Source organism: Cynocephalus volans, chromosome 6 (genome assembly GCF_027409185.1).
Source record: "Cynocephalus volans isolate mCynVol1 chromosome 6, mCynVol1.pri, whole genome shotgun sequence".
Taxonomy (NCBI): Eukaryota; Metazoa; Chordata; class Mammalia; order Dermoptera; family Cynocephalidae; genus Cynocephalus; species Cynocephalus volans.
In genome coordinates this window covers 131,756,229-131,770,627 of record NC_084465.1, presented here as the reverse complement: position 1 = coordinate 131,770,627, position 14,399 = coordinate 131,756,229, and the positions used below count along the sequence as shown (strand labels likewise).

Below are 14,399 nucleotides of genomic sequence, written 5' to 3'. Positions count from 1 at the left end.
TAAAATAATTGTGTAGCATCAAGGAGATTTCAACCTATGGAAACTTGTTTATAAATTCCTAGTCAGCCAAACAAAGATCTTAATGCAGCCATTTTTCCTTGCTATATCTTTTAGCAGTAGCGGGATTTATTAAATATATACACCAGCATAATATTGGAACGTAAAAATTAAATGCACCTTCCCCAATGTTGGGTTAGTTTATTTAAATTGGCATGGAGACATCATTCATTTAGTAGGTTGCAGTCTAGGACCTACTTAATAGCTGGTAAAATCTCATCACTGAGATAAGACTGGAAGATAGTATTAAGACCAACATGGCAAAATGCTGTCAATAATGCAGGGGACATGTGACAGAAGTTTCCACATGTCTGCATGTTTAGGTACTGTGTAGGCAGGGATGAAATGTGATAACTGAGTCCGCTCCATGTACATGTTTTAATAGTGAAAAGCTCTCTCCTAATATCCTGATCAGATATAACAAAAACAAATGAGGATTTAATGGCCCAATCCAGTCTGTGCTCTCCAACATCCCCGAAAATATTGCCAATTCATTTGTCAAGGGTTTTGGCAGGGGAATGTTGAAACACCATAAACACAGCTGGAATATTCTTAAACAAGCAGAAAGTTACCTTAAATGGCAGTAAAAAGTTGACTACAGCCTGTGGGAAAGAAAAATGAAATAAACTCCTTCATTGTCTCCAAGTTACAGATATTCAACTGCCATGGTGCAGAAAACTCTGTAGATTGTACCTAAAAATCTCATTCTGACTGTGGGGTTATGGATAAGGGAGAACGTGTATTTTGGGAAATCAACGTGCTAAGGGGATCCTGTCGAATAAACACATCTGGCTTAGAGACCTCAAGCTTTGCTTTTTAGAGCAAACATCTCATGTGAATTGCCATGTGTGGGCTTGTGGCATCCTGCTCATTTTCTCCATGAAGAAGGCTCGTACAGCAGGCCTCGAGAAGTTGAGCTGCCATTGCAGAATGACCAGAGTATCAGGAAGTTGCCTGAAAGCATCTCAAACCATCTTTTCCATATTAGAAAAGATAGCAGAATAGGTTACTGCCCCCATAGGGGGAAATGCATACTTAGACGTGGACACACTGCCTAAAGCAGGCAAAAGTTCTAATACTTGTTGAATAGCTTCGTGTGCTTGGCAGGTCCTATGTACTTTCCATGTAGATAGTCATGACAATTTCCTGAGGGTGTCTGTCCTGGAACATGGGCTGGTGCTGGCGAGTCATGATATTTTTTTAAAGGCAGCGATTCTAACGGAAAGTACAGCAATGATTGATGGGGACAGCTGTGGGCACTGGCAGCTCAGCACTGTGATAAAGTGAGGGTACTGAGTCAATAAGCCTGGAGAAACCTCAGTGTAATACCTACCAGGGAGGACCTGGAACTACTGACGTGGCGAGAAGAAATGACATTAGAAAGCTGGGAGGGAGCCAGCTAGACTAATGGCCTCCTATGTCTTCTTTCTTTTAGTTGAACGGGACAAAAAGAGAGAAAGAAAAGAGAACCACTCAACTGCACCTCTCTCTCATTCTCAAATGGTGTGACTGAAAAACTTTTATTAGTTTATACCCTGGTTCTGTACTTCTCAGAGAAGCCAAACTTTCATTTGCTTATTTATTTTTTTAAACAGCTGAGCCAGCAATAGACATTGAGAACAGAAATGCTGAGTGCCCTTTATCTGCAGTGCCACTAATGGGAGACACTTATTAACATTTGATTGAAAACTGCAATTCTTTAATGAAAGCAAAATAGTAGCATGAAAAGAATTGTTCTTTTAACAAATACGCTGATTTGGGAGCAGGCTGCTGTAGCCAGGAGTCCCTGGGTCCTGCTAATTGAAAAACGTACTACTGTCTGTCTTTGTATATCAGAACAAATGGTTATAAATGAATATTTTCTTTTTTGCAGTAGGGAATTCTCATCAGTTCACCAGAAATTATTCTTTTTTAAAAAAGTGAGGGAGGGGAGGAGGAGTCTCCTCCTTACATTGAATCAGCATTTGCATAAAATATTGATGAGAGGGCTCCAAAAAGTTGTTTCAGAAACAGGCTGTTTCTGGTGTCAAGTGCTGGCTAATCAACCAAATGGCAGATTAAATTAGCTAAGTTCTCTTGTTAAGTACAGTGTGTCCTGCTCTTTCCCATGAAAGTTTTGGCTGCTTTAAAATCTTATCTGCAGGAATAACTAATGTATGCCAAGGAGCTCTTAATGCTTCAGGCAGCAATGCGATTCATTCCTGTCCCCACTGGACAGATAGAGAAAGTAAGACAGAGTGCCATTTCATAAATCGGCCAATCCAAGCAGAGGGAGAGCAGAAATCAAGCAAGCATTCGTACTTCACATTCAAGGCCTCTCTACTAATCCATACATGTGCCACAACAGTAATTAATGATTGCCCATGAGATAAGCAGCACAGATATTTTTACTGCTGTCATTTGTAAATGGGGAAACTGAGGGATAGAAAAATGAATTGACTAAGCTCACATTTCAAGTCAGTACAAGTTCTGGGACTGGAACTTGGGGTCACTGATCTTTAAGCCATTATAAATTTCACTATGATTAATTTACAGGTCTTCCTTACATCCCTTCTCCAAGCTATATACCTTGGGGAATGAGAAATGCAATGGTTACACTGAAGTGTGACTGAGAACAACAAAGGAGAGAATAGAGATTCTCATTACTAAACTGGAAACACAAAAGGGATGACAAAAATATTACCATGCTTTCCTACGTATTTTATTCTTCATTTAGCCACACTGCCTTTCCCATGGTGTCCGCTCTCTTGGTTTGTCTGCCTAAGTGGGCATATATATTATGATAGCAGCAGACTCAGATGATCTGGAGTAACTAGAAACTTTTGTGTTTGAACTTGCTAGGATGGCTCTCCTAGTATCCCCTGCTGGTGAGGATTGTACAGGAGCCAGAGGTTGTGCAGTCCATCAGAACAATAGACTTCTGGTTGACACTGAGGATGGTACAGGCGATAAGCTACAGATGAGCCTCAGGCACTGGATCCGCTGCTTGGGGATCACACTTAATACCATGACTTGCTCAGCTTTTAGAGAATCACATCTTTTAAGTAAGTGTTACATAACAAGAATTTCAGAACTGTTAGAGAATGCAAAAGCTGTGATTTCCACGCTGCTCTCCTTTTTCATTTTCTTTTTTCCTTCAAATCACCTTCAGAAGAAAATACAGGAATCAAAAAGTTGGAGCTGTTCCACCCCCTCCTAGTCTTCCTCTAGACTACCTCCATTTGGGAGCTCAGAAGGTGGATGTAGGTGGAACTTTTGTTCTCTGGGCCTTAAATTCTAGCAGCTGACATCATGAAGTTTTATGTCTAAAAATCAAAAAAAACCAAATGTTCTTCCTCACATGGTACTGAAATTAGGAAAAACTAGTGAGAAGGGTAAAAATTAGTGCCTTGATACTTACGGCCCAATCTTTTCTTTCAACCTATGATTTGGGGTATCAGTGGTGGCCAAAAGCCAGAGACTGAGAATGAAACTAAGGTTTCTAATTAGCCCTATGGAAATGCAGTGGTAACTACATTGGTCATAGAATGAAGACTTCTTTATGTTGTAAAAATATGGATTTCTTATAAGAACTGAAAAATATGTTTTACACATATGGACTTCCATTTTGGACTGACTCAGGAAACTGCAGTCAGACAATTGTTAACACTCAGTGTCAACCTTTATGAGTGGTTTAAGAAAGGAGGTATGTGGCATCGTCAAAAGGGGAGGCAAACATGGAAAGAGAACAGTTATTTCCAACTATTTTGTACAGCTGCTTACAAAAATAAAGGTTTTCACTGAGGCTCTGAACTACAGCTTTTGCTTATATCATGGTGGCAATAAAGAGCCTACAATCTTCTTCAGGATGAAGTCACTTTTCTGTCACTTAAAAGACTTCCTGGGCTTAGGAGTCCAGGAGTTTTGCTCCTTGAAACAAAACTCTTAATACCACGAGAACAGGCCCAGCTGCTGAACCCTTATCTGCTCTGCACTTCTCGTGAACATCGACACTTTTTTCCTGGTTTGTTTCACTGTCAAGACCATATCTTTAACATTTCTTTCAGGCACAGGCAGAGAGCCAGAAGACTAAGATGAAAACAATAAATATCCTTGCTCATCCTCTGCTCTCCCCCTCACCCTCCAAAAATCTTCTTCTACTTGAGATTAAAAAGGAAGGTGTAGCAGCAGGGCAGCCTATCAACTCCCACCTGACAGTAATAACCTGAACTAATATGTTGGCACCGAGACCTTCCCAACTTGAGAAATAAAAGGTGATCATTTCAGCTATGGTGAAAAGTTCAGGTTGTATAACTTTATCACACGGGACGTATTACAGGGTGACCTCTTGCTATACGCAGTGCCTACATCTGCCTTGACTGCGACACAGAGTTCCAATTAGCACTTAAGGAAAGAGACTTCATAGACAGCACACTCACCTCGACTGAGACCATCAGGTCCCCGGAGAATCCGGCATTCTTCTATCTGGCCAAATGGAGAAAACATCACCCTGATATCATTCTCATTACATTTCTTCGAAACCATTCCTATGAACAATTTTCTGTCTTCCACAGCTAGGAGATAAAAATAATGAATAAGCAAAGGCCATTTCATCTTTCTTCTTGTAATCAATGCTTCATTACCACATCAAGCTGGGCCCCAGCCATGTGAAACTGAGCCAAACTCTCTGGACTTGCAGTCCTGTATCCTCCTCCACACGCCCATCCCCTCACTCTCGCCCACCTTGCCCTTCCTAAACATTTGATCTCTGTGCATTTGTTCTTGCTAATAGAACATCTTAATAGGACATGGAACACTGTTGTTAGGTCCTTTCCCCCCATTTGAAAACAGTAATGTGTTTATTAAAATTTTAAAGTACTTCTATAACTGCTTAACAGTACCATTCAACAGAGATATTTTTGGCTACAGATTTTTAATTTAGTTTTTTTGTAGATGTTCTTTTAACTTGAGTGACAGGGAAAAAGGAAGGTCAGAAGAGGAAAAACAACAGGAGCAGATGTAGTGAAATAGTAAATGAAACTTTAAACGAAGCACTCACAGGAAGAAAAATCTTTCTCCCCTTATTTCAAATAGCTTCGTCCCCCCACCCCCCGCCCGCAACAGATCTAGACAAGCATAAGAGCTCAGAGAGATTACCATTTTCTGGAGAGCTAGGAAAGTACCTCCTTCCCATGGCATTGTCTATGCAGCTCTAACCAGGTTCTGCCCTTGGTTCTAACCAGCTGGATTAGTTACAGGTAAGGAGGAAGCCAATTCTAACGAAGAGAACAGGGCTGCTGCCTCCAGGGAGTCACCACAGATGGTCCCACGTGGTGACACCCTTGACAAAAGGACAATAGGAGGGAGCAGTACTATTCTAATCACTTGGAGGCAGGACTCTTGGTGAACAGAAATGCATTTCGGGTATTGTGATAATGAAATGCAATTCTGAACCCAACAAGAGGGTGGGAAATAAGACAAGTTTTTATCTCAGATGACCCGGGAGATTTTCCTCAAAATCTCCATGCCTGTGCTCAGGGTACGTGACCTACATGTAGCCTGTAAGGCAAGGTTAGAACTGATTTCAGGACAGTGTTTGGAGCCTTTTTTAGAAGAGTGCTTTTTCTAGGATGTCATAGATGCCCAGGGGGAGAAAAGTCCTGCTTATTTTCCATTGTTTCATTTCAATCTATTTCTTAGTGTTAAAAAAAAAAAATAAAATAAAAAATAAAGCTGCTTAGGGGAAAGGCTCTGACATAAGTCACTTGTGCACTTGTGTAGAAATCTTTGTTTTGAATCTGTATTATAATCTGTCATTACTATTTAATTGGCTTGAATTTCTGTGTCTTTTATTCCTTCCCTGGACAGAAAGTGTCTCATTTTCACTTAACCAACAAGCATTTACTCCAGACTTACTGAGGCCAGTTGCTTCTGGAACCTAAGTTAAAATATGTGTTCTGTGCCCTCAAGGAGCTGGGGTAGGTCTGTTCATGAAGCAGGGATGTTGGATGGGTGGTGACTCTGAAACAGCGCTGTCCAGTGCCTGTGCTATTCAGTGCAGCAGCAAAAGCCAAGTGTAGTTACTGAACACTTCAAAGGGGCTAGCATGACTAAGGAACCAATTTTTAAACGTAACTTAATTTTAATTAAAACTTCAGTTTAAAAAGCCACATGTGACTACTGTATGGCATTGTGCAGCTCTGAAGGGCCTAAATGAGACAGCTGGAATATTCCTTGTCATAGAACCCCAGAATGGAAGTAAGAGACTTGAACGATGTTTTGTCTGTCTCTAAAAGAGACCCTGAGGCCGGATAGGTGGAAGGGACTCACCTAGGGTCAGTCAGCAAACACGTGGTCTAACCTGGACCATATCCTGGTATCTTCTTCACAGCCCAGTGTTCTTTTCACTCTGCTGTGTTTCCTCCAAATTCAGAGGAGGCAGATGAGGCTTAAAGGGGAGAGCAATGGCCGTGATTAGGAGTCCTAGGTTCTAGTTCCAGTGCTGCCATTAATTTGATGTGTGCCCTTGGAGACTTAGCTGACCTCTGAGGACCTCAGTTTTATCATCGATAAAGTAAGATTTAAACTCTATTCTTTTTCCTTTCTCTCTTTCCTAAGCAGGAGAGAATGGGGCCCAGCTACAAACTTCGGCTGACTGAAGTGCATAGGGATGGGGGAATGTTGGAGCGGTGTGCAGAATCCCTTCCACTGGCCTCTCTTTCCAACTTGTGACAGCTCCTTGAACAACTAAGAAAAACTCCAGGGATGTAAGGAACACAGGCTTGAAACCACAATTCCACAATAACTTGTAAACCATGAATTGTGCTCCAAAGTGTTTGAGAAAGGCTTGATGGAAGATGTGGAATCTAAGCTGAACTTTAAGAAGCACGGCAGGGTGTGGATAGATTTATTAACTAGGCAAGGTACAGAGTCGGTAATAAGTAAGGACTGCATCTGGGGTAGATGGAGAAAAGCAGCCTGACTTTAGGACAACATGCACTGTCTTCTGCTTCATCTGTGGAGAAGGGGCTCAATGTATAAGGAAAGTGACAGACAGTCAAAGGTCACTGCTTATGATGTGACTCAAAGCAGACATGGGCAACAGGCCTCATGGGCTATGATTCCTAGAAGGGAGGCTGCTGAGACCTGACTTCCTTATGCAGATAAAAGATTTTCATTTAAGTTATCTTCCCTCCCTGTGCAGTAAGTATCAGTGATCTGCTGTGAGGTGGAGACAGCCTAATAAGTCAAGGGCAGTGCTGGCCTGACAACTAAGCTTGAGAAACATCACATACCCTGGGCAAGGAACTCTCTTTACGCCAAAGCCTTTGTGGTCTCCAATGTCAAGACAACCATAGGTTCCGCAGGATGCATGGACTCCTTCACGTGCTAAGGACTCTGGCCTGGCAGGCCTTATGAGGATTGGCATTTTCTTGAATGGGGAAGGGCAAGGGATGGACTTGAAGGAAATGGGGCAGAGTAGGGAGGGGAAAAATTCCAGTATGCAGTTCTTAACTTTTTCTTCCATCTCATCTCTAGGGCTTCCACCCCCAGGGAACTATGGCTGTCATCTTTATAATGGTTAAAAAAAAAAAAGAAAAATCCTGTTGTAGTACTTTTTACCCCGAAGAATATGGTTTTAGTTCTTTTAAACAAAAGCAAATGAAAAATTCCCACTTGGTCCTTGGTTTCACTGGTAAACCTATAATTATAGTATTTTACTAAAACAATTTGCAGGTTTTGAGCTTCAGGGTGATGCTAGAGTAAATTCAATATGCAGCTCCTGAGTAAGGTAAAAAAATTATTTTTCCTAAGATGAATATTAAAAAAATGGAAACCACTTATTAAGAAGCACTGACTTCCTAGCCATCACTAAGAGTAAACTCAACCGGGCAGTGAGGATGAAGATAGCTCTCGCTTTTTAAAATAACAAGTATTAGCTAAGAAAAAAATGGAAAACTACATCATCCATATGCTAGTCAAAATGCTGATTTCCTTTTTTGTGCGTGTGGGCTTGTGTGTGCATGTGTGTGTAAAGGAAGCTGGACATTATAGCAATTGTTTACTAGCCAAAGTGGTTTTAACACTTGGGCCATGTTTGCTTTAATGGCAAAATGGAGATGGCTAAACATATACAGCTTTTCTCTCCCTTGAGTTTTCCCAATTTTCCAGTGAAAACTTATTCATAAAATTTATTCGTAGGATTCCCATTCTAAGGATACCTAACAGTTTTATAAACATTCTTAAAAAACAATTATCTTGAATTCACTTAACTTTTTCATCAATTTTTGCTGACTTTCTTGAGGATTCCTAGGCAATAAGTATGTCACTTATTTTTCAATCTGTCATAAGAATGTTGACTGCTTAAATGACCCTATGACATTCACAGTATTCTGCTCGGTATTTTAGGAGAATTAAAAAAGAGAATTAAAAGGTAAGATCCTTGTTCACTAGGAGAAAGGCCATTTTTCTCTAGAAGAGCCAATGAATGGAATGAATGTAGGAAAATACTTTTTATATGTGAAGATGGGGCCCCTCCATAAATAATAACGATAACAAAACTGAAAGGGGTTCCACACCAGAGGCCAAAGTTCTCCTCACATAGTATAATGAGAAAGAGTTAATACTTTAAGGGGTGACTTTTTTAAGTTAGGGGAATAGAAACTTCATTTTTAAAAAATCCCTAATTGTAAGTCTGTGCTAACACCCTAGTGTACAATCTGTCAAAGTCACACCTGGATTTGGGACTGCCTGAATTAATTAACAACTTTTCAATGTGTTAGTGCTAACATATGGCATTTAATTACTGCCTCCAAATCTGTGAGTCCTCCACTTTGAATTTCAAAATTATTTCATCTTCCAGTAAATCAGAAAGTGACTAGGTGGAAACACCCTGTGATTCCTATTTTTAATGGAGGCTTTGAATGTCTTCACCGTCCCCTGGCAATATTTAGTTACCCTGACTCTTGCTAGCTCTGAACTTGATGCGTGGACATTGGAGATTTGGGAGGCCTTGAGAAAGGGCTTAAATGGCATTTCTGGATTCTAGTCTTTAAGGACCCCCAACAAGTTGTGAGGTTGGAGGGTTAAAGCAAGATGAATTTATGCTCTGTCTACAGAGTAAAATCAATCCTCTTCACAATGAGAAGCATGACATATAGTGAATACTGGCTTAAGCCACCGAGACCCAAGCACAGAACCAAAGGCAGCCTCTGTGCTTTTCTTATCACTCACTGCTAGACTAACTTCAGCAAGTGCCTTTAATTTTCAATCTTGCACAGCTGGTACCCTTTTCAGCATAGCAATAGAGGATTAAAAGCTGGATGGTATATAAAAAGAAAGATAGCAACTATATTTGCACTAGTTTATTTAGGGTACCCTAAATCCATACCTCCTCAAATGCCCTTTCTGTATCAAAACTCAATTTTCTGCAATGGAAAAATAACAAAAATGTTGGATTCTGTTGAAAGTTGGTATTTATTGTTTACCCATAGTATTTTTTTTTTTTTCTTTTGGACACCTGGTGCAGCAGAAGCACATGGGCAGGAAATAAAATGTTGAGTTGCTTAAGTGTGCTAGAGGCTGCAGCTGAAATCAGAGCCAAATGAAAGGGCAGGCTATAGGTAGCCAAAGAGATTTAGGAAGCTTGTTCAGTAAAATCCAAAATGCAGGACTGATCTAAGAGCAATCTAACATTTCTGGGCTCACCACAGAGGTTTCCTTTGTCAGAATCCCTACATGGACGAACGCTTCAAAGGGTGATTGCTTTTCTGAAACTGATTTGTCCATCACTAATTAATCTGTGATTAGTAGCCATTTCTTGCTCAGCAAATACAAAGTTTTAGAAATCTGAACCCAGTGATAATGAAGACAGTAATTGTCTAACTGTGATGAGTCCTTTGTGCTATCCATAAATGTCAGCAAACTCAATAAAAGTGCAATTAGGGCTCATTATACTTCTTTCACAACTATAGGAACTATTTAGAGCATTTGAACCAAAGAAATTTTTGTGCTCTTCAAGCTTTTGAAACTATGCTTACCTGTCAAAAAAGCCATGTGAAATCAGAAAAGGCTTGCAGCTTTTACCACCTACTTTAGAAAATTATACATTTCTTTTGATTCCTCAGTTAGGTCCAAAGAGAACCTTTAAACCTGTTCATATCTATGCAAGGTGAGGTTCCATTTGAGCCTCCATAAAGAAGAGCCCTTTAAAGCAGCTTTCAGTCCATTTATACTTTTCAACTTTTCTTACTGGAAATTCAGAAAATGAAGGTCAATCTACCAAGCAAAGGGTGAACTGGTCCAACTAGAAAGACTGGGGGTTTCAATTCGTATGTAAAGATCCATGCTTTGGTATGAATAGCCCAAGCCTGGACATGCCAGCCTCTGCCACCCAGAATGCACTGAAATAGCTGCCTCAATTAGAAGAATTAGGCTGTTAACTTAGCATAACTTATCATACTGGATATTTACTGTGTGCCAGGTATTATGCTAATCTCTTTACAGATGTTAACTTATGTAATCCTCACACAGTACCATAAGGCAGGTGTTACAAAAAGAGTTGCAACAACACTACTGTAGCCCCTCTTACAGCTGAGGATGTTGAGGCTGAGTGAGGTTAAGTAACTTGCCCAGGGACGCAAATAACAAGTGCAGAGTCAGGAGTCAAACCCAGGCTTCTCAAAATAGTTCTTAACTGCTACTCCATGTTGTTTCCTGAAAAATGGCACTTTGAGGTACTAGTAACAACAGTTCCCAATCACTGGCTTTTTAGATCATACAAAACTGCATGTGTGCATGACACTTCTATTCTGTTGCTGTCGTTGTAGACCCAAAGCAAATGTTGTCCCTAGTGTCCAGAGGAGATACTGGACAGCAAGAGCAACAAATCACTCGAGAATTCCTGGCAGCTTGCCTATGAAAAGGATTCTCTAGGTCAGTGTGTATACCTGCATAGTAGAAAATGCAAAAGAAGAAATCCTTTCATTTTTCAACTATTGGGGTATCCCAGGTCAAATGTCTTCAATTCAGTTCTCCATTTGTCATGTTTTTATAACTACAACCTAACATTTAGTAATAAGACAAATCCTTTTCACAGACTTTCATCCTGTGGCCCTTGTCCTGACATAGTTTAGAGAATTATGGGGCAAAGGACAGGGAGCATCTCTTAGTGGCAAGAAGGTCTGAGATGACCTGCACTGACAGGATTCATCCCAGAGATACAAGATTCCCCTCTCCATTCTCCTACTGAGGAATAAAACAGACTGCAAGCATGCACCCCCGGAACTCAAGGAATCAGCATGGGTAAAACAGCCTTCCACATAGTTAGACATGTTCCATGAAGAGCTCTAAAGAGCCAGGAGACAATGTCTGGCTGACAGTAATCAACATTTTATGGAAGTGCTCTATCATTTACAAAGACTGTTACAAACATCTTATTTGAGTCTTGGAGGAAAAAAAGTCAATCTATGTGAGGCAGTTACTATTATTCCTACTTGACTAATGAGGAGATTCAAGTTCTGTGTTTAAGTGACTACTAGATACTACTAGATGGAATACAAGTTCCATGAGTTCAGAGACACAATTTTTCATATTCTTTTCTTCTTTTTCAAATTCATTGCTGCAGTCCCAGCCCAGAGCAACGTGCCTGGCACACAGTAAGTGACCAACGAGTAATTGCTGAATAAAGGAGGGGGTGAGTGAGTTGGTTATGATCTCAAAGCAGCAGCAGATTTTAGAACTTCTGACACTAAATGACATGTTGTGATAAAGCAGTATAGGAAAAAGGGAATTAACTCTAAGAAAACTACATGGCTGAGGAGAAGACAGTGGGTAAAGCACCAAAGTCTACTCCCAAAGAGGGGAAAGCTTTGATAAACCAAGTGCTAGCAGCCCCGCACTACTACGACTTAGAATTTTCTTCAAAACTTTCTGGTCTTTAAGAAGCCAGAAAATGGGATGCACTACAATTAGCAAAAAATACCTTGTGGAGAGATTTGGAGCCCAATCATAATTTACATTCGTAGATATGTAGATCTCTAAGTGCGTGGCTTCTGCCCTGATTACTAATTAATGAGGTGCAAAACTGCCTGTTGGAAGGAAACAGTGCTGATTATGCCAATCTTGTGGGACAGAGAAGTTCTGTGGTCTATGAAGGTAGATAACTCTTTTAACATATATTTCAGTAAATTAAAAGAACAAAAGAGGGACCCAAGGTTTGTAGAAATGGAAGCAAAAACTTAAGAGAGAAATGTGTTCATCAACCCTCTCGTGTCTTGGACAGGCAAATCCCAATTATTTCATGGACCTCATCACGTGCATATTTTTGCATCAAATGTACGATTATTTAATCAGCAGACTGAATTCTGAATGAATTCTGATGGAAATGCATTGGTACAATTAAGAAAGAGTGCAATAAGACAGCTTCCAAGTCGACGAGAAACAAATGGAAGAAGAAAAAAAAAAAAGATAGCCTAATTCTCAATGGGCAACTCCTCTCCTGCTCACATCCTCTTTCCACCCATCAGGTGTCTCTGTTGCTCTACTGGAGGAGATAAATAATGGCCAAATGCAACAGGGTCACTACACAGGGCAGGCCCCAAACAGAGGGACGTGGAAAACTATTCCTTGTAACACTTTCACAGATCTTTATAGCAGAGACCAATGAGGCAAGAGAGTGCAGTGTGCACTCCTCCAGACAGGCCACCGCAGTGGACGGTTCCTGGAGCATGGCCTCTCAGAGAGAAAAAGCAGCTGGGCTGGCTCCTCCCTCCCCCATCTGACTTTTTAAAGCAGCAGACATTATTAATAAGACAGTCAGTTACCACCTACCGTTGGACTTTTCACTATCTGCAGGTTTCATCTGAATGGGATGATGCATCTAAAAATACAAAAGTGAGAAAGTAAAGGCAGATTGAACAACTGTAAAAATAGTCTCAGAAATCTGAAACAATTTGAGTACTGATACTGCTATAAGGGCACATCAGTAAAACCAAGACTTCTCCCAGGTAAAATGAACTACTTTAAAAAGCAAGACTCTGCTTTACGTTCAGGAATTCAACCCTTTTAAGTCATAGGGCACTGTAACAGTATTTAAAAGCCTGGGCTTTGGAGTTAGACTTGAGTTTTAAACCTGGTTCTGCCATTCAGTATAGTTTCTCGCTCTATATTTAGGTAATTGTGGTTCTGCCATTCCTTATAGCTACATGATCTTGGCCATGTGTCTTAGCTCTTCTGAGCTTCAGACTCCTCACCCGTGAGATGGAGATAACATCTGCATAGTATGGCTGTGAGAATTAAATGAGAAAACACACAAAGTGACTCATAAGCAGAGCCTAGGATATGCTGGAAAAAAAATTAGCTATTGTTATTGTACTATTACAAATTTAAATGCAGATTATCTTTGCTTCTTTTCTGCCCATTCTGTATGTTTGCTACATGGATTTCTCTTACATCCCATAGTTATGAGTAATATGAAGATCTAGCATTTGATGGACTCAGGTGCCAGCATATAATTTTTATTAAATGCTAATAAAAGTATATTATATCAATGCGAAGGCACTGAAATAATGGAAGGAAGGAAGAAAGGAAAGAAGGAAGGAGAGAAACACAGACCTTATAATGATCACATTCAGTCCATGTGCAGGAGTACAAAAACTTGCAACAAAGTGGGGCCAGGGGCCAAGGTCCTGAATCATGGCAGACCTAGAGGCTCCATGGCTCTTTATACAATGCTGATGACACCACTGTGCATGATCCACAGAGTTTACTCCAAGCACAGAATGCTACTACCATTTCCAATTAAAATAAATTCCTCAAACTACTTTCAAAGGACTTCTTGCTTCATATTTCATCATACCCCAAGGAACACAGAAGCCACAGGGTGAACAGAATCACTGGCTGTGCAAATGCTTTTATTATAATGGGTCCCGTTCTCTCTGAACCTTTAATTTCCCCAGTGGACTTCCATCACTTGCAAGCCACAGCTCTGGGTTTTATCTAATTTAAATAAAAGGGGAATGGTGCTTGGCTCTAGCACTTATATGATGAGAAATTATTAGCAGGAAGTCAGGACCATGTACATTGAATACCTTCCAGGTTCTTTAAAACCCAAGAGGAAGAGGAAAGAGGGAGGACCATCAAGGGACAAGAGGCTAAATAGTTCAGAGCTGCTTCATTTTTCCTAAAAGGCAAGAGGCTCTTATGCACAGAACATAGGCTTTGAGATGTTGGGTCTACTAGTTTTCCCACTTCATTCATTAATATATTCAATTTGAGGAGGAGAAACAAGAATGGAATGTTTAGGGGTAAACATGTGCATCTTTTCAGAAAAGACTGGAATATATACCTTAAAAAGGAGAAGT

The 14,399-nt window shown here is 40.4% G+C and overlaps 1 protein-coding gene across 6 annotated transcripts in view; it reads right to left on the bottom strand.

The window, feature by feature from the left end:
• The window catches only part of CELF2 (CUGBP Elav-like family member 2), a 305,972-nt gene that overhangs the window by 78,033 nt on the left and 213,540 nt on the right, over positions 1 to 14,399 (bottom strand). For all 6 annotated transcript variants that reach the window (XM_063099375.1, XM_063099374.1, XM_063099379.1 and 3 more), the window contains exons 4-5: positions 12,868 to 12,916; positions 4,476 to 4,610 (exon numbers count right to left, since the gene is read on the bottom strand). In XM_063099375.1, coding sequence (XP_062955445.1) covers positions 4,476 to 4,610; positions 12,868 to 12,916 — 184 coding nt within the window. The remainder of the gene's footprint in view (positions 1 to 4,475; positions 4,611 to 12,867; positions 12,917 to 14,399) is intronic.